This window comes from Nannospalax galili, unplaced genomic scaffold, assembly GCF_000622305.1.
Source record: "Nannospalax galili isolate Female #2095 unplaced genomic scaffold, S.galili_v1.0 scaffold704, whole genome shotgun sequence".
Classification (NCBI taxonomy): Eukaryota; Metazoa; Chordata; class Mammalia; order Rodentia; family Spalacidae; genus Nannospalax; species Nannospalax galili.
Genome location: NW_008352394.1, coordinates 504,520 through 524,161, shown reverse-complemented (window position 1 = coordinate 524,161; position 19,642 = coordinate 504,520). Strand labels below are relative to the sequence as shown.

The window sequence follows — 19,642 nt, the reverse complement described above, 5'->3', positions numbered from 1 at the left end:
GTGCACTCACATACATGCAGGCAATACACTCATACACATAAAATAAAAATAATAAATAAAATAGTTTTAAAAAAAAAAATGTGAGAAATGGGCCAGATTTGGTGATGCATGCCAGCAACCCAGCATGCAGGAGGCAGATGTAGGAGAAGCAGGAGTTCAAGGCCAGACTTGACTATGTAGCAAGTTCAAGGCCAGCCTGGGCTACATGAAACTCTGTCTCAAAAAAGAATACACTCATACACATAAAATAAAAATAATAAATAAAATAGTTTTAAAAAAAAAAATGTGAGAAATGGGCCAGATTTGGTGATGCATGCCAGCAACCCAGCATGCAGGAGGCAGATGTAGGAGAAGCAGGAGTTCAAGGCCAGACTTGACTATGTAGCAAGTTCAAGGCCAGCCTGGGCTACATGAAACTCTGTCTCAAAAAAGAAAAGAGGAGATGATAAAAGCTTGGCAGAGTATTCAGGAGGCTGAGGATAGAGGGTTCCAGGTCAGCCTGGACCACAGGCTGGATCCAGGTCTTAAAGAGCTGGAGGCCTCACCCTGGACCACAGTCTCTAGTGCAGCAAAGACCTATACTACACTGGTGGGAACAAATTTGGGCAACTGGAAGACTCTGCCAAGCAGGCAATAGGTCTATCTGCTTTGTTGGCGATCAGTCATAGCATCGCATGAAGATATTGGAGGGAAGGGTCAACTGGAATCAACTTAATCTTCCCTCAACATGAGAGCCCTTGAGAAAACAAGTGTCAGGAGGAAGCCCAGCACATAAAACCAGGTCAAAGTAACAGTGCCTGTGGCAAGGGGCAGGAGGACAGAGCCTGCTATGAGGGCATACCCCTTCCCAACTCCAGCTAGGCATCACTGTGCAACCCAAATTCAGGAATAGCTTGGGGCATCCCAGGACCCCTTCACCTTAGGTTCCACAATAGAAAGAGACTTTTCCAAGTCACCTAGTCAATCAGCCACACTGGGACTTGAATAAAATTGGGTCTTTACTCCCCCAGACCACTGCCTCTGCTCTGCAGAGTTAACTTCTGAGGACACAAACCTCGGTGGAACCTTCCTTCCTGACCTCAGGTCAGCCTTGCCAGAAGTTCCAAGTGTGGGAGGACAGCACCAACAGGTCTGTGTAGCTTAGAGAGAAAATGTGCCTGCCAATCTCTCTCTAAAGCCTCCTACAGCATCAAAGAGGTCTGAGTTTGGTGCTAATACGTCTCTAAACCCTTGTTAATCTCCTGTAAGAGAGGACACCCGGTCAGCAGGCAGCAGTAGCTCTGGGAAATTTAATCCCCTGTTTTGTTTCCATCAGCTTTATTGTTATGGTTGTCCTCTGTGGTGACAACACACACATGCCCTCTTACCGTTAGCATGCTGTCTCCTTCGCAAGGAATGCCCAGTATCTTGTTGACTAGCTGACTAGAGGAAAACTGCACCTCAAAGTTGCTCAATGGTCCTCATCTGCAGGCTTCTCATTCTTGGTGATACAGGTGGGTACAGTCTTGTGGTTTGCAAAGCACTTTTACAAACACTTTTGCTTGAAAAATGGTTTGGGAATTCAACACAAGAATCCCACTGTATACACTTTCATGCTGTTAGGTGATTTGAACTCATAAAGATTTTGTGGAAGCTCTGATAATGACATAGACGTTTTTCTGCATTAACAATCACATTTGGATTAAAAAGCAGATTATAACCCTGCCCAGTTGCTTTTATGTTTCTACCTAGGTCTCTTCCTCCTTAGAAAACCACCTGAACTCCAGAATCCAAATGCAAAACTTCTCCATTTTTACTACTTCATTAAAAATTTCGATGACTGCTACATGTGCTAAGACAGTAAGTGGCTGGGGTGGGGATGAGTGGGACTGCAAACAGCTAACAGCATGGAGAGGTGCAGATGAGCATGACACAACAGGGAACTCAAAGATTTGAGGTCTGCAAGGCTCCCCTTACCTTCACGTCCTCCACCTTCATGCGCGTGCCCTCCTTGCCCACAAAGATGTCATCAATATCCACCAGGATGTAGCGGTCCAAAGGCAGTGAGAGGCGCTTCCCTGTGAGGAAGGCCACAGCATCCACGAACACCAGCTTATGCAGCCAGAAGTTGAGGTTGTTGCCAAACAGCACACGCTGGATGCCATCATGGAGGCCCAGGTCCTGGACCACGGTGGCGTGCAGGGCAGCATGCAAGCCGGGGTCAGCACCCAGGTGTGGGATGGACTCAGATGAGCGTGTCTTGGCTAGCAGCACAGGCTCATAGGTAGAGTGGTTGGACTGGAACACGGTCCAGTCCTCGCCCGGCAGCACACCTTTCTCCACCTCACTAGGCCTTGTCACGTAGAGCAGTGGGGACTTAGGGTTAATGCTGCAGTCCTTCAGGCCCAGGTTTGAGTGTAGGAAGAGGGGGAAGCCCTTGAGCTGTGCACTCAGCAGGCTGTTCTCATTGGCCTGCAGCAGGATCGGGTAGAAGAATAGCTGTTAGACCCAGAACTCTAGACATGGTCTGATAACAGAAATAACAACATTCACAACTTCACCCGCCCATGATAACACACTCATCCAAGCCCAGGTACTAGGTTGCCTGCACTGTGTGCAGTCAACCCTCCCAGCAACTAATAGTAATAGTTGTATCCATTTTGCAGATAAGGAGGTTAAGGCCCAGAGAGGCCAAGTTGCACAGAGCAGAATCTAGCAGTAGACAGTGTGGACTGTGCTACCAGCCTGCCTGGCTTGGAGACAGTTATGTCAACTCTCTGGGCCTTAGAACATACCTCCTTCCAGGGTGAAGAAGGAGGAGCAATAAAGTGCTTAGGACTGGCTTGCTTGTTCGGAATCCCAACAGCTTTAGTACTCCACTCCACAGATGAGGAAACTGTGGCTTGCAGGGAACTCTGCCTTGGGACACTGAGTGGCAGTTCAGAGCCAAGACATCTGCACTGGAGCTCAGTGGCTAAGGGTTTCCAAATAGGCTTTGGTCACATAAGGAAGCTAATGTGGAGGATGCCAATGTACAACGGAGCAGAGGTACCTTCCAGGATGGAGACACAAAGATAATCTACCACACTTCATTCTGACCAACACACACAGACATGCACATATGACACACCCAGAAATATACACAGATACATAATCACACGTACACACACAGAGATACAGATACACACAGACACATATACACAGATACATGCACACACAGAGACACTGAGATACATACACACAGATACACACACCAGGCACACACACAGAGAAATATACACACACCACATACACAGAAAGATAACATATATCATACACACCACACACACACACACACACACACACACACAGACACATAGACACATACATACCACACAGACACACACACAGAGAAATATGCACATACAGACACACAGTGACACACACACACACACACACACACACACACATACACAGACACATATATACAAACATACCATACAGAGATACACACACATATACACACAGAGGCCACCATCCCACAGAAAGGCATCTCCCTTGCCATATGTACCCTGTGCTGGATAGCTTTAGTGTCAACTTAACACACCTGGGTTGAGGGAGCCTCAGTTGGGGAATTGCCTCGACTGGACTGGCCTGTGGCCCTGTCTGAGGGGCATCTTCTTGATGAGTGATGTGGGAGGGCCCAGCCCACTGTGGGTGGTGCCACCCCTGGGCAAGTGGGCCTGTGTTGCATAAGAAAGCAGGCTGAACAGGGGCCAGGGGAGCAAGCCAGTAAGCAGCGTTCCTCCATGGCCTGTGCTCCAACTCCTGCCTCCAAATTCCTGCCCTGACTTCCTACCTTGGGCTCCCAGATGAGCTGTGACCTGGGATATGTAAACTAAACAAACCCTTTCCTCCCCAAGTTGGTAGTGGTCAGAGTATTTCGTCACAGCAATGAAGAAACAAACTAGGACATACCCCATCCCATCTTCCCTGGCTTCAATGCTCTTTCATGCCTCCCTTCCCCTTCCAGAAACCTAACTCTAGGTATGATCCACTGGTCCTTGCTCCTATGCCTGTTCTAGTCTCTGTTCTGAAGCTGGTAAAGTCCTGCTCATCCTTCCAAACCCAACACATACACCCACTTCTCCATAACGGCCTTGCTGGGGATCCTAGTAAAGTTCCAGTTACTGTGCTGGGTTCTCCCACCAGTCTGCACCTCCTTGACAACAAGGGCTTCATTTCTTCACTCTGACTCCCGGACACCCAGTGGGGTGAGTAATTGGATTTTAAGAATGAAAGAGGAACAGACAGCTGCCAGTACCTGGTACATGATAGCTGTGGGTTCTAGGGTTGATTTGTCAGTCTATAGCTATTTACTGTGCCAATCACAGGACAGGTGTGATGTGTACAGTAAGAAAATAGGTGTGGCCCCCACCTTAAAGTTGAGCAGGAAGGAGAGACACATCAAAACCACATAAGATTAAAAATAAAACTCCGTGATACTACATGGAGAAGATTCCAGCTGCAGACGAACAGATGCTGAGCAGTCAGCTGGTTCAGGAGGCTCCAGGAGAAAGGGCCTTTGGAGCTATTTAAAGAATGAATAATCAACTAGGAGAGAGAGAGGTCAAGTCATAAGAATACCAAGTGAAAAGGGCCTGAGGCAGGAGAGAGCTCAGTATGGTCAGGAAATAGCAAAGGGCCAGAAAGTGATCAGACAGAAAGGAGGAGGAGGCAAGACCAGTAGAGGCCAGACCTACATGTCCCTGGAGGCTTAAGTGATACCAGGAGCCTTCAAAGATGCTATCCAAGGGTTCTGAAGCAAAGGGTACAGGTTCTACTTGAATCTGGAAATAAAGGTAGGGTCACCCTGTTACGCCACAGGGCTGCTCTAGTGAACACCATGCTAGGGCACACAGCTGATCAGTGAATTGGGGGTAGGGTCTAGGCCAGGCTGTGTGCCCTGGACACAGCTGCACCTGTCCAGAGGGTGCCCTTTACTAATCTTTATAGTCTAGCTTCTTTCTCATTCCCACAACACCTCTGTGGGGGACTGAGTAAGGAGCTACACTAGATTTCCAAATTCAAGGAGTACCTGACAAGCTCCCGTCCTGAGCCAGCCTTGGTGCAGAGGCACAGGACTGAGGCCCATCCTTAGAGATGACTTCCCCAGGCTCCCTGCTCCAAGTCACCCCAAATCAGCAGTGGCTCAGAGTGTGGCCTGTGTGGGCTATGTCAGGGACTGAGACACATCAAGCCCTGTTTACCACTGCTGCGGGCTGGGAAGCCACTGCAGACATGAGAGCTCAAGGATCCCATTTCAAAGTCCTGGCTCTGAACTCACTGCCAGGTGCTGGCAGCTTGTCTGGCTGCACAGTCCTAAGAAAGGAGAGCCAGGTCATGAAACCCACTGCAGGCAGCAATGAAAGGACCCAGCTAGGGAAGGGAATGGAGGGCTTCGGCATAACGGATGCTGGCCCGTCACAGAGCCCATCTAGTGTGGGCCTCCTTCCACTCCTCAGCACTAAAGACGCATTCAGGAGACAGTTACTTTCCCAAAGGGGTTACCCAGACAAACGAAGAGCCTGAGCTGGGAGTGGGAGATCGAAGCCTAGCACAGACATTGTTGTGAACTGGCGGGTTGCTTTGGGAACCTCACATCCCCTCTATGGATCTCTGGGCACCCTGATTCAGTTTGTTCCTTCATGGTCTCCTGTGGTTGATCTAGTTAGAAGCATGGGGCCGGGTTGTCAAGTCTTGGCTGGGAGGCAAGCTAGCTGTCCCTCTGGTAAAGCCACTTAACGTTTTAAGCCATGTTATCTGAGAACAAAGTGCCTACTCTACAAAGCAGTTATTAAAAGTGAAATGTGATGCAGCATGTAAAGCAACATGCCGGGCCATGAAAAGTCAGCTTGCCTTTGCCAGCCCTCAAGGTGCCTCAAGACACAGGGTACCCACACTGCAAGGCTGATATGTGGCAGTGCCAGGCATGGCCACAGGTGAGGGTCCAACCCCCACCTCAAGGACCTCTCAGTGACACATGTCAGAGCCACGGACAGTGCAATTCCTGTGTTTGCTGAACATGGAGTGGGCACGACACCACAGCTGCCATCAATGGAGTGACTCCAGGTGCTGGGCCTCATGCTCAGTGCTTCCCGCCCATTGTCCAATGAGGTCCACTGAGGCAGAAGCTACAACCCACTTTACAAATGGGTTGAGCATCCTGGCTAATGCCACACTGCTTCTAAGTTTCAGAAAGACATGTCTGAAGGTGTGGACTTTTAAACCTGTGGCTCTCGGTCTGTGTTGGGAACCGAGTCTCTGCAAGAGCTGGATGGTGAGCCCTGACAGGCGCTTGTGTTTGACAAGTCCAAGGCACAGTGGCAGAAAGAGCCAAGATGAGCCTCAACCACCAGGGGGCGTGCATTTGAGTAGAACCATCACAGGCCTCTGCTCAAAACCCTGGAGGGGTCTTGTCTTATGCAACAGAGTTGGAAGACCTGCATTTGCCACTGACCTCAGTGAGACTCTGCATATGTACCCGCCCTTTGCTGGGCCTTGTGTTCACCTTCTCTAAGCAAGGACCTGGGGCCCCAGCTCTGTCATAGGGCTGTTCCCAGTGTTCCCCACCCAGTCCCTAGAGACTAGGAATCCAGTGTACCACACGGGGCCTCTGACTCGGACTTCCACTAGGTGTATTCAGCTCCAGGAGTCATTGCACCATGGTAAGACCCGGTCTCTGGAGTCAGGCTGCTTAGGCTCAAATCCTGGAGAGTACTTGTAGGAGCTTGGGCACATTTCTTAACTTCTGTCTGCCTCAGTTTCCTCCTCTCTTAAACCAGCATGCCATCTGCCTGCCTCAGAGAATGGCTTATTAGTGTGAAGTAAGTTAATTTGTGTGAAGCTGGCAGGCAGTGCATGGCACTGAATGAGCTCTCAATAAACGTCAGCTGTTCTGATGATTCTCAGGCCTGGGGCTCTGGATCAACCTTAATGAAGTTCATGTCAGGAAAGGGTATAGAGTCCGGGAGAAAAGAAAAAAGCACACAGACAATAGAGCCAGACTGACTTTCTGCTTTTGTGAAGCCATAAACTAGGCCAGCATTCCCCAGAGCGTGTCCTGTGAAAGAGATCAAGCCAGCTGGGGAACAAATCACACTGGGCCGCCCCACTGCAGGACTTCTAAGGGCCTTCAGTTTTTTGGCTCACTGTCCCTTTTCAGTGGTAGAGCCTCCTGCTGTATTAGTGCAGGAAAGAACATGCTGTGGGAACCCAGGCTAGAGCTGCCCCTCCCAGCACTGAACACAACAACAATGTGTAGGGAGACTTGGGACATGGGCCCCTTCTGCCCCGATGCTACTCCCTGCTCTGCACTCATACAGCAGCCAGCCTTAGCCCAGTGCCCTTCCCAGTCCTTTAGGCCTCTTCGTCAGGGACAACCTTCCTGGCAGATCACAGAACCCAGCACTGGCCTCCTGTGCCCACTCGCCATGTCTGGCCCCACTCTGCTTCCTTTCACAATTATCTCATCTGCCACAGCCTCTGTTTGTTGGCTGCCAGTCACCCCCACCATCCTCACTGTGCAGAAATGTCAGCTCTGAAAGCTGAATTTCATCCATTTCCATTTCTCTAATGCCCTAGAGCCTAGCACAGAGCCTGAGACACTACAAATGTCCAATGACCAAATGTCCCCTGAAAGCACCCAGGTCAGGTACCAGCAGGTGCTTGCATTCATCTTGCTTGACCACAGCCTGAGAATCCCATGTCCGTTGTTCCTGCCCCCTTGTCAAGGACAAACCCTCCATGACAAACCTTTAGCAATAACCCCTATCCTGAGGGTAGTTCTGGGAGCTCCACAGAGCCCAGAGCAGCTTGCCACCTGCCTAGCAGGATTTCTTTCTCCCAGTGCAAAGTGGCTCTTGTCTGGGAGGAACACAAACTCCACCCCTCCCTCTACTATCTCCAGGAGGATCACTGGGTAGAGAACGCCAGCTGCCTGTGAACCATCCCAACTTCTAGTCTCTGATAACTTAACTCTTGCGCCTTCACTTGCTCATCTGCAAAATGTGTACATGCCTTCTCTATCTTTAGAGGACTGCTATGGCAAGATCTGACCACCCAGCAGAGCATGCCCTCTCCTACCCTGCACCCAGCCCCACATCTCCTTCAAGCAGTATCTACAGTGTGCTGAGCCCCATGTGTTTCAAGCAGTGACCCCCATGTTTATAAACATTCAGCAGTACCAGGCAGTCAACCTCTAACCTTCACAAGCCTGGGAGGCAAGTAAAGCACCAAACTCATTTTCCCATGAGAAGCATCAGGCGCTAGCTGGTGGGTATGGCGACAGAGCTGGGAACCACTCAGAAACCTTGTGTACCTTGAAGAAGCCGATGATGCCCACGCCATAGGCCACACAGTACTTGTCCAGCAGCTCCCGGTTCCAGGCATCCAGGTTGACATACTTGAGGATGTTCTCATAGATGATGAGGGCAAAGCGGCCACGGCCCTTATCCGTGAGTGTGGGCATGTCCCCCTTGCCTGGTGCAATCTCCGTGCGGTACTTGAAGCGACTAGACTCCAGGATGGCCACTACCTCCTGGCCCAGTTGCGAGTAGAGGCTCTCCACAAACACCAGCACCAGTGGGTCCGTTCGGGAAGGGGTGACAGCCTGCACAGGCTTGAGTGGCAGCAGGCGGCTGGGGGCCACAGGTGGAGGGTCCCCACAGTCAGACTCAGGGGCATCTGCTGAGGGCTCGAGGTTCCGATTCCAGCCATATAGGTAGTAGGCAGAGACAAAGACACTGAACAGGCAAAAGACAAACAGCAGGAAAAGGACAGCCTGTGGGGACATGTGGCGACAGAGCCTCCGGAGGCACGCCAAGGCAGGCATCCTGGCCTCCTGATTCCTTGCTGGCCCTGCCTGGCTTGGCCCGGCCACCCCAAGACCCCACACAGGAGCCCTGAGAATTGTCCACCAACTGAAGAAATTCACAGACTTAGAAATGAGGCGCTCAAAGGGCAGTGGGGTAGAGGATCTGGGCCCCTGGCCCTTTATCCCAGCCAGGGGTGTAGTCTGCAGGCTGGTCTTGCTCCTTCCTTCCTCTGCACCCCTTTATGTCACCATGGCAAACCCCCAGGTGGTCCTGTGCAGAACAGAAGTGCCCCAGGGCTTCAGGGCCTCTTGGGGGTGCTAAGCAGCAAACCAGAAAACACTGGGTAGACCAGGGGATGCTGCATGCCGCTCTCAGTTGGGCTCACAGGGTGAAGGCTGTGGAAAGAAGGAGAGAGTCAGACTGTGGTTTTCAGTGCCAGCTGACCACAGATGTGCAGATCCTGACAAGGCAGACCTGTGTTCAAGGACTGCCTCCCAACCTGAGGTAACCATGCTCTGAGTCTCAGTCTTCCCAGGTGTGAAATGGAGCAGACAAAATATTGTCCAACATAAATCACTCAGAGCATACCTAACACAATGTCCCCAAATGTTAGTTTTCATTATTATCAGGCCAAGACTAGGCCAAGAAAAATCCAGAGGCAAAATGAGACATTAAACAGTTTCAAGTAGGGTTGGAGAGATGGCTCAGCAGTTAAGAGCACTGGCTGCTCTGCTGAGGACCTGGGTTCAGTTCCCAACACCCACATGACAGCTAATAACTGTCCGTAACTCCAGTTCCGAGGGATTCAACACTCTCTCTTGGCCTCTGCAGGCATTGCACGACACAGGTGCACTTACATGCATGCAGGCAAAATTTTAAAAACAACAACAAAAGTTGTAAAGTCTGGGAAAATAAGAGGCAGAATTCTAAATCGGGACCAAAGAGCACATCCTCTCATCCCCTCCCTTCCCTTATCCATCTCTTCCACTTCTCTTCCCTTCCCTTTGCCAATCTTTGCTCTGTGTGACCCCAGCAACCCACCCAACAGACAAGAGGACGGAGTCTCTAACAGAAGCAGCCAGAGCAGGAGCCCAACGCAGGGCTGGGTTAGAAAGCCTGCAGGATGTTACTACACCTGGAAACATCAGTAAACTCATTTATGAGGTCCCTTCCATGCTGGGCTGTGGCCAAGGGTGAAGGGAGACTTGTGTCTACAGGGCCTGGCACAAGGAACACTTGGAAACTGGAGTGGTGAGCATCTACTCAGATATAGCCATAAATCCCCTCTTCAGAGAAGGCAAACCTGGGCACCAGATGACCAAACCCCTGCCTGAGGATCCATGGAATAGGCTGGGACTTCCCCCCACACTGGGCCTTGTCTACCCAGAGAGCCAGAACTCTGGGTTCCAGCTCTTTTCCCAGCCTGATCCCCACAAGGGGATTCCAGGCCAGGACACCCATGCTGCTAGAAAGAATAAGCAGAGACCACACACATTGTGCAAAGGCCCCAATTCCCACGCTCCCACAGCAGCCCCAGACACCACCTTCTAGCCCCTACTATATGAGTGGAGCCACAAGGACTTCCCACCAATCCAAGGAGCATTTCCCATAGGCCACCACTAAACAGTTGGCCCAAAAGCTCTCCATGCCTGCATGGAAATGTGAGAGACTGGGCTGAGGCAGACAGATGGGGAATTGGGACTCTCAGACTTGGCCCTGTGGGTGAAGATCTCTCATTTCCTCCCAGGTCAAGACTATCCAATGTGCTCAACATGGGTACCATGTGACAGACAGCCAATAGTTGTACCTCAAGGAATTCATCCTAGAAGTAGTAGAAGCATATAAAAATTTCCCCACAGGAGGAAGAAGGGACCAGCAAGTAGGGGAAAGGGATGGAAGAGAGCAGGGGTTGGGGGGAGGGGTAAGAATAAAGTACGGAACTAGAGAGATGGCTCATCAGTTTAAAGCACTGGCTACTCTTGCAGAGGACCTGGGTTTGGTTCCCAGCACCTAAATGGTGGCTCACAACCATCCATAACTCCTGTTCCAGGGGATCTGATGCCCTCTCTTCTGGCCTCCACAGGAATTGCATGACAAGGGTACACTTTCATACATGCAGGCAAAACGCACATAAAATTTTTTTTAATTAAGATTAAAAAAAGAAGAATGTACAATGATGTGCATTATGAAAATGCCATAATGAAACCCATCATTTTGTATACAAACTTTAAAATAAACATAAAGGGGCTGGAGAGTTGACTCAATGGGTAAAAGTGCTTGCTGAACGCGCCTGCCTGACAACCTGAGCTAGATCACCACAAGTCATGTGAAAAGCCAGATGTGGTAATGTGCATCTATAATCCCAGCACTCCTACAGATAGGAGACTAAGGCAGGAGACTCACTGGGAAGCTTGTGGACCAGCTAGCCTACAGTGTGCAGGGAAGCAACAGAAACAAGAGAGACCCTGCCTCAAAAAAAAAAAAAAAAAGGCAGAAGGTCAGAACTGACTCCTGAAAGCTGTACATACATATCATCATACACAACATACACAAACACACAAAGTTTTAATAAAAGTAAATAAAGCTGGGCATGGTGGCACATGCCTTTAATTCTAACTCTTGAGAAGCAGAGGCAGGTGGATCTCTGCGGTCTACATAGTGAGTTCCAGGCCAGCTGGGGCTACAGGGAGACTGTCTCAAAAAGTCCAAAAAAAAAAAAGTAAATAAAATTAAAGATTTTTTTAGAGATTTCTCTATAAATCTCAGTGCAGCTTATAATAGCAAGTCTCCAAAGAGGTGGCAGTCTTTGGAAATCACAATGAGGATAGCCAGACATGGGGATGCATACCTGCAATCTCAGCACTCAGGAGAGTGAGGCAGGAGGACCACCTAAGTTTGAGGTCAACCTGTTGTACATAGTGAATTTGCCTACACAGCAAAACCCTGTCTCAAAACAAGCAAACAAGCTAGACATGGTGGCATACACCTTTAATCTTAGCACTGGAGAGGCAGAGGCAGATGGATCTCTGTGAGATGGAGGCCAGTCTTTTCTATATACCCCGTTTCACACCAGCTGAGGCTACAGGGAGACCCCGTCTCAAATACCAACTAGCCAGCCAAACAAAAAAATACAAACAAAACCAAGAAATCATAGCGCAGTGATGGGATACTAGGCAGACACAGGAAGAAGTGAATTGACGCGCGCATGCACGTGCATGCGTGTGTACGTGTGTACAAGGGTACACGTGGAGGACACTGGACAACCTCAGATGTCCTTCCTCAGGTGCTGCCCACCTTTTTTCTGAGCTAGGGTCTCTCATTGACCTGAAACTCACAAAGCAGGCCAGCAAGCTCCAGGGGACCTGCCTGTCACCACCTCCCAGTGAGATGATAAGCATGCCCCCGCCCCTTTTCACCTGCATTAAGACTGAATTTAGGTTCTCCTGCTTGTAAGGAGACTGAACTGTCTTCTCAGACCCTTACCACATATATTGCTGAAACAGTCTGTATGAATGGTCACATTTTTGTTAAATATTTTATATGTACGGGATAGAAACTGATACTAAACACACACAAACCATGTTAACATTGCTATCTTTGGGACTTTTCATTTTCTGGCTTTAGTTATGAGGAGCTGGTCCCACCTGTGCTGTGACACACTGAACCTAAACATACCCTATGCCTCTCTGGGCTTTCTGTTGGAGGTGGCTTCTACCCCTCTGCTCTAAACTGTGTGCAGGGGTGGGAAGCAAGTGTGACTGCTGGGAAAGGAAAGGGGATGTGGAAAAATGAGTGGTATTTAAACTACTTGGAGGGATGGGGAGGCAGAGGAAGGCTTCCTGGAGGAAGCGGTACCTGGCAAGCCAGAACAACAAAGGCTTGCCTCAGATAGAAGAAAACTGTGTGATGCTTCCCAGGACTCCCTGCAGTTCTAGGTGAGAGGAGAGCAAAAAGGGGCAGGTGTCCTGGCAGAGCCAGAAGGAATGGAGTGGCCAGTGTCCCATTTACCCATGGTAAGAGCTATCTGCAGCCACAGCCATGGCCAGGCCCCACTCACACCAGGCCAACACAGAAGCAGAGGGTGAAGGAGCTGCAGGGGGGGGGGGATGTCCTGGCAGGCCCTGCCCACGCCAGCCACCAGGCCCCACAGAAAGGGAGGAGGCGAGCCTGACTGTATGTCTCTGACCTCTGTCTACCCCATTAACAGCCTTTCCGCCTGTTAATGATGCAATCCATGGTTTTAGGCATCTGAGGGTCAATAGCCTCTGTGGGAATCTGACATTTTTCAGATACTAAAAAAAAAGGACATTTAAAAAAATGCACATGGTTGCCAGAGGCTGGGGGCTGGAGGGCTGACCTGGCAGATGCTATACTGGTGAGTGTGTCATCACACTCTGGTCCCAACCCACAGACTGTGCAATACCAGGAGTGAGCACTGCTGTAAACTGGAGGCTCTGGAACAGTGATGTGTCTGCAGGCTCATCAGCTAGAACAATGTACTACTCTGGTGAGGTCACTGATAACAGGGGTGGTGGGGGTGGGGGTATATGTACAGCAAGGGACTCTACTTCCCTATCAGTTTTGCTGTAAACATAAAACTGCTCTTTAAAAAAAAAAAGTTTTGATGGGACTGAAGAGTATCTAAGGTGGGTAGGAGTACTTGCTGCTTTTATAGAGGACCAAAGTTCAGTTCCCAGAACCCATATCAGATAGCTTACAGTCAGCTGTAACTCCAGCTCCAGGGCATCCAACCTCCCCCCGCCCCCACCCCCATTCCAAAACACCCCAAACAAATAAAAATAAATATTTTTTTTTTAAAGACTGGGTCTTATTATGTAGCCCTGGCTGGCCTGAAACTCCATATAGACCATATTAGACTCCATAGACCAGACTGGCCTGGAACTCATAGAGATCTGCCTGCCTCTACGTCCTGCATGCTGGGATTAAAAAGGCCTGTACAACCATGACAGGTCTAAAAATAAATCTTAAAAAAAAACCTTTTGAAATACATATATGCACATATATTGTAAAATGTGATTATTTCAAGGAATTCAGACCAGGTGCACAAGTCTGTGCATGGATTCAAGGGTCCCAGATTAAAGAAAACTTCTGTTTACACATGCAAGACCACAGCTAGGTGGCTTCAGATCAGCTCTCCACCTAGGAGCTATGCAACCCTGAACAATTTACTTAGCTCCTCAGCACTCAGTTTCCTGACCTGTACATCAAGGCAATTACATACTTCTCATTTGTGAAAATGGAGTTACCACATCCAACACTCGGAAGCACGCCTTGAACACCCCACGGAGTTGTCCACTGCTGTCAGCATGTGCTCACAATGATCCCTCAGAACATGGACAGCAGCCTAGTTCACACTGCACTGCAGAGCTCATCTCTCTGGCAGCTCTGGAATCCAGCCTGGACAAGTGCTGATTTCACAGAAGGAAAGACGTGCCAAGGCAGGCATGCCTGCTCTGTGGACTGGGGGACCTCGGCCAGTCCAACACTGCTGCCTCCTCTTCCCCTTCAAAGAAATCCCATGAGGCTGTGGCCTTCCCCAGGAGGCTAGGGATACCACCATGACAAAGACTGGCCAGAGAAACGGCAAAATAATCCGTTCCCAGAGACTGCCACATCCTCTGGGGTAGAAGGCAGGCCAGGCTGCCTTGTAAACAAAGCACTCACCTCCCAGGTTATTGCCAAGGGGTCTTTGCACAGGCTCCCTGCCACCTATCACCCACCATGCACTACCCATTACCAGTCACTGGAGGCCTTTCTCACCTCCTGTTTCCAGAGCTCCTGTGACCCAAGGGGTAGAGAACTAGAGAATGTCTATTCTCTTTAGAATCCCCAAGATTTCAAAAACAGCTAGGGTGGGAGCTTCAGTGCCCCCCTAAACCCTGGGCCCCTTTCCTTAAACCTCAGCCTTGCCCAGCCAGCCACCATGTTAGACAGTCAAGGCCTTTGCCCACGATGCTCTCAGCACCATAAATGCCTCTTCAACCCCTTGAGACACTTACTCATCCTTCATTTTCCAGTTCCAATGTCAAGGCCTCTCTGAAGTCATTTCCAGCCACCCTCTTCCTACCCTTAGGTCCATCCCTCAGGCTCTACACCCACACGCACACCACACACACACACACACACACACACACACACACACACAGAGCTGGAGGATAGGAACCAGGGCCCTGAAGCCAAACAGAGGGCAGGTATGTGTGTTCTCTGGTTACATGGCTGTTTTTCTTTAATTTGAGAAATCCAATAATAGAATTTTTCTAACTTCTCTTTCAAAAGGATACGTCCAAGAATGAGCAGACTGTTCAGTGGGTAAAGCACTTATCACGCGAATGCAAGGATCAGAGTTCAAACCTCCAGCACCCACAGAAATGTTCACCTATAACCCCAGCTCTCAGGAGGCAAAGATAGGCTAGCCTAATGGGTGAGCTCTAGGTTCAACTGACAGACCCTGCCTCAGTTTGTAAGGTGGAAAATGATTAAGAAAGACACCAGACATCAACCTCTAGCCTCCACACTCAACGTGCACCTACACACACACATATGGGCCCACACACATGCCCCCCTCCACACACACAAGGCATGTTCTAGTAACAACAGGCACATGTGCCTACCAGCCGCCATCCACTGAGGCCCTGGCCAGCACCTGGCTCCAAGAGGCCCTAGAGAAGAATAACCTTTCCTTCCTTCCTTCTCTCTCAAGCCCTGAGTATCATACAAACACAGGGACCAAGTCTGAGTCTCCATGGAAGTACCCACTTTCCCTGGAGCCAGGTCCTTACTGAGGTCTCAGGATATAATGAGTAGCCACTATTATTCTCTATCTATAGATAAGCAGAAGACAGCTCCCAGGTAAAGTTTCTTGATGGTTGCATGGAAACCACTAAATCTTGATTCAAACATCTTTCTTTCTGACTTTGAGTTGGTCTTTCACTTCTCCACCAAACCCAGGAATTCTCCTAACAAAACAGTAACGGTACAATTATAATCATCATCATGACTGATACTGACGCCACACTCTAAGGTCATGCGCAGTTTCTTACTCATATGAGCCTTGCACTGGGCTTAGTACCTTTCATGCTTTATGTCATTTAATCCTTACAATTAATATGTCATCATCCACACTTGAGGAAAATAAGGCTTAGAGAGACTGTCATTTCCCAATATCACACTACTAGTTCATGACACAGCTGAAATTTGAGCCCAGACCCCATGAAAGGGAGTGCTCCAGAACTGCTGGGGGCCTTAGCAGTGTGAGAGAGACCATAGCCATGGAGGCCTCCAGCCTTTAGCCAGACTCCACTGCACTCTCCCAGTCCCAGCTTTCCCGGCCAAGGTGCTGGAGATAATGAATGAGATGCTCTGGTCGTCATGGAGACGCCATGGCAACCCAGCACTTTCAGGAAATACCACAGAAACTGTGGCCACTGCTCTAGAGTTGAAAGTCATTCCCTATCAAAGTGCTGTGGTCTCTACAACCCTCACCCATACCTATAAGGGAATGGAGAACTTACAGGGCAAACTATTCAGAGTGCTGCAGCAGGAAAGGGGGCAACCAGCCTGAGCCCCAGATGAAAAAGTGGGCTCCAGGAATGAGATCAAGAGATCCCAAGAATAAGTGAAGACTGAATGGGCTGTGCACTTGGGGGCAAAGTGTGCCCAATAGTGCAAATCACAGTACTCTACAACCACTGTGTGCCAGCAAGCCCTGAAAGCACTGTGTGCTCACCTTTCTGCCAAACACCAGAGACAGCAGTGTAGGGCCACAATCAAAGGCTCAGAGTGAGGCAACTTACTAGGCTACATGGAATCCTGGCTTCATTATTTACTTGCCTATGACCTTTCTACAAATCTCTCAACCTCTCTGAGCCTCAGTTTCCCTTCCTCTCCTGGAAAAAAAAAAATGTAGTTTATATACTCTTTTCTACTATGTGAACAGCTGGGTGTGGTAGCTCAGGAGGCTGAGGCAGGAAGACTGCTGGGATTTCAAGGTCAGCAGGTCAGCTTGGACTACAGCGTGAGACCCGGTCTTTGTTGTTGGTTTTGTTTTTTGTTTTTTTGTTTTTTTGTTTTTTGTCTTTTTGAGACAGGGTCTCAAAAAGCCCTTGCTGTCCTGGAACTCATTATGAAGACCAGGCTGGCCTTGAACTCACAGATATCTGCCTGTCTCTGCCTCCAGAGTGCTGGGATTAAAGGCGTATGCCACCACGCCCAGCTTTGTTGTTGTTTTATTTTTATTATTTTAAATTGTGTGTGTGTGTGTGTGTGTGTCTGTCTGTCTGTCTGTCTGTCTGTCTGTCTGCCTGTGGTTATGTGCACATGAATGCATGAGCCAGCAGAGGCCAGAACTGTTAGCTCTCCCTGGAGCTGGAGTTACAAACTACATCAGACCTATAAGCTGTTTGATGTGATGTAGGTGCTGGGAACAGAACTTGGGTCCTCTACAAGAGCAGTGCTTGCTCCAATAAGCCATCGCTCCAGCTCCCTCTTTTGAATTTTTTTTTTTGGGGGGGGGACAGACACACACAGGTACACACTCAGTCGAGTGCCAGGAGGCCAGAGGAGGACACTGGCTATCCTCTATCACTCTCCACCTTGTTCCCTTGAGACAAAGTCTCTCTCTGAACCTAGAGCTGCCCATTTATGGCTAGCACGTTCCAGCTATCCTCCTGTTTCTACTCCCCACTCTCCAGTGCAAACAGCCATGCCTGGCTTTTTACATGGGTATTGGGGTCCAAATTCATTTCAAACTTGGATAGCAACCTCTCTTACCCACTGAACTATCTCTCCAGTCCCAGCCCCAGCCCTTCTCTTAAGAAAAGAAAATAGGGGGGCTGGAGAGATGGCTCATCAGTTAAGAGTACTGACTGCTCTTGCAGAGGGCCTGGGTTCGAATCCCAGCACCCACATGGGGACTAACAACTGTCTATAGCTACAGTTCCAAGGGATCTGGTACCTTCTTCTGACCTCTTCAGGCATCACATGACATGGGTGCACTTACACACATGCAGGCAATACACTCATACATATAAAATAAAAATAAAATATTAAAAAAATGAAAAACTCTCACAAGATTAAAAAAACATGTTCAGAGTCATATCCCTTAACTTTCCTATGATCTTTGCAAAGGATTCCTTTGAATTTTTTTTTTTTTTTTTGGTCTTTTCGAGACGGGGTCTTCCTGTAGCCCCAGCTGTTCTGGATTCACTATGGAGACCAGGCTGGCTTCGAACTCACAGAGATTCACCTGCCTCTGCCTCCTGAGTGCTGGGATTAAAGGCGTGCGCCACCACACCCAGCCATTGATTATTTTTTCTATGTTTTTAACTTAGTCTATAAACCCTACACAACATGTCTCAGAAAGCACCTTATGATCTTGTTTACTGAAGAAAAATTCTTTGATAAAAATAAGTACACCAGGGATTGGAGAGATGGTTCAGCAGTTAAGAGCACTGGCTGCTCTTGAAGAGAACCCAGGTTTGGTTCCCAGCACCCAACATGGCAGCTCCAGCCATCTATAACTACAGTTTCAGAGGATCCAACTCCCTCTTCTGGCACCTGCAGGCACTGAATACACATGGTACTCTTACAACCATGCAGGCAAAACACTCATACACATAAAAAGGAAAAATAACATTTTTTGAGACAAAGTCTCCCTTGTAGCCCTAGCTGGCCCTGAATTCACTATATAGACCAGGCTGGCCACAATCTCACAGACATATGCCTACCTCTGCCTCCCGAGTGTAGTGATTAAAGGTCTGCACCACCACATCCAGCTCGAACAAATTTTAATTTACAAAATAATAACAATTATCATACCAGAGCCAAACTTGGTGTTACGTGTCTATAATCCCAGCACTTAGGAGGCCGAGGTAGGAGAATCATTAAATTCAAGGCCAGCTTTGACTACATAATGAGTTCTAGGCCAGCCTGAGTAAGAATGGAACCCTGTCTTAAAAATCAAAGTATGCGATGTGGTGGCACCTGCCTTTAATCCCAGCACTCAGGAGGCAGAGGCAGAGGCAGGCAGATCTCTGTGAGTTCAAGGCCAGCCTGGTCTACATAGTGAGTTCCAGGCCAGCTAGGGCTACAGGGAGACCCTGTCTCAAAAAGACCAAAAAAAAAAAAGAGAATATATCACTTGCTCTTGTCCCTGCTGTCATGTGGATTCCCCAACAAGGAGGTCATCTTTCTTGGAACCAGTGAGATGAGCTGCCGAGACTACTGACCAAGCTCAGGTCAATCCCCAGGACTCACACAGAGGAGGGAGAAAACTGAATCAACTTCTAAAGTTGTCCTCTAACCTCCATGCATGCAAATAGAGAGAGAGAGAGAGAGAGAGAGAGAGAGAGAGAGAGAAATAAAAGTAAAAATAAAATGAAAAGGCAAATCTTAAATTGTATTTAGCTATTATAAGAGACTTAAATGCCATGTTCTGTCTCTTGAGAAGCCTGCCCTCACTCTAGGGCACGTACTACTACCCTTCCCTGCACCCACCTCCCATGTCAACCCTTATCTTAGGCAGGCATATGCCTTTACTCCCAGCACTGGGGAGGAAAAGGCAGGTGAATCTCTGTGAGTTTGAGGCCAGCCTGGTCTATATTGGGGAGTTCCAAACCAGACAGGCTACAAAGTGAGACCTTGTCTCAAAAAACAAAAAACAAACAAAAACCAACTTTCTTAGCCAGGCATAGTGGTATACATTTGTAAATCCAGTACTTGCATGTGGAAGGTGGAAACAGAAGAATCAGGAATTCAAGGCCATCCTTGGCTATATAATGAGCTAGAGG

At 48.9% G+C, this 19,642-nt stretch overlaps 1 protein-coding gene across 1 annotated transcript in view; it reads right to left on the bottom strand.

Moving 5' to 3' along the window:
* Ndst1 (N-deacetylase and N-sulfotransferase 1) overlaps positions 1 to 9,229 on the bottom strand; it is a 41,361-nt gene extending 32,132 nt beyond the window's left edge. The window contains exons 1-2 of the mRNA XM_008849397.3: positions 8,339 to 9,229; positions 1,957 to 2,451 (exon numbers count right to left, since the gene is read on the bottom strand). Of these exons, the coding sequence (XP_008847619.1) occupies positions 1,957 to 2,451; positions 8,339 to 8,851 (1,008 nt within the window). The 5' untranslated portion in view covers positions 8,852 to 9,229. The remainder of the gene's footprint in view (positions 1 to 1,956; positions 2,452 to 8,338) is intronic.
* Between the last annotated feature and the right edge of the window lie 10,413 nt (positions 9,230 to 19,642).